Genomic DNA, 248 nt, shown 5'->3' on the forward strand with positions numbered 1-248 from the left:
AGTCAAGCATGATACCCCCACCCCCAAACCCGCAGTATAGCACGCTAAGCCCCAGTGTTTTCTGGCACTGTGGCACGACTGGGCATCAACAAACATGGCAGCGCCGACGAAGGTAAGTTATCTCGGTTATTCTTCTAAGTCAACTTAGCCTGAACTTGAGTCTAATGAATGGTCTTGAAATGCGTTTGAGGGATGCTGTTGTTAAATGTACATTTCTGAAAAGTCAAACGTTGTTATTTTGACTGGCC

At 46.0% G+C, this 248-nt stretch overlaps 1 protein-coding gene across 2 annotated transcripts in view; it reads left to right on the top strand.

Moving 5' to 3' along the window:
- The first annotated feature begins 16 nt into the window (after positions 1-16).
- The window catches only part of LOC119581624 (probable low-specificity L-threonine aldolase 2), a 15,264-nt gene continuing 15,032 nt past the window's right edge, over positions 17-248 (top strand). For both annotated transcript variants that reach the window (XM_037929742.1, XM_037929744.1), the window contains exon 1: positions 17-112. In XM_037929742.1, coding sequence (XP_037785670.1) covers positions 95-112 — 18 coding nt within the window. In that variant the 5' untranslated portion in view covers positions 17-94. The remainder of the gene's footprint in view (positions 113-248) is intronic.

Source organism: Penaeus monodon, chromosome 15 (genome assembly GCF_015228065.2).
Source record: "Penaeus monodon isolate SGIC_2016 chromosome 15, NSTDA_Pmon_1, whole genome shotgun sequence".
In the NCBI taxonomy this organism is placed as follows: domain Eukaryota; kingdom Metazoa; phylum Arthropoda; class Malacostraca; order Decapoda; family Penaeidae; genus Penaeus; species Penaeus monodon.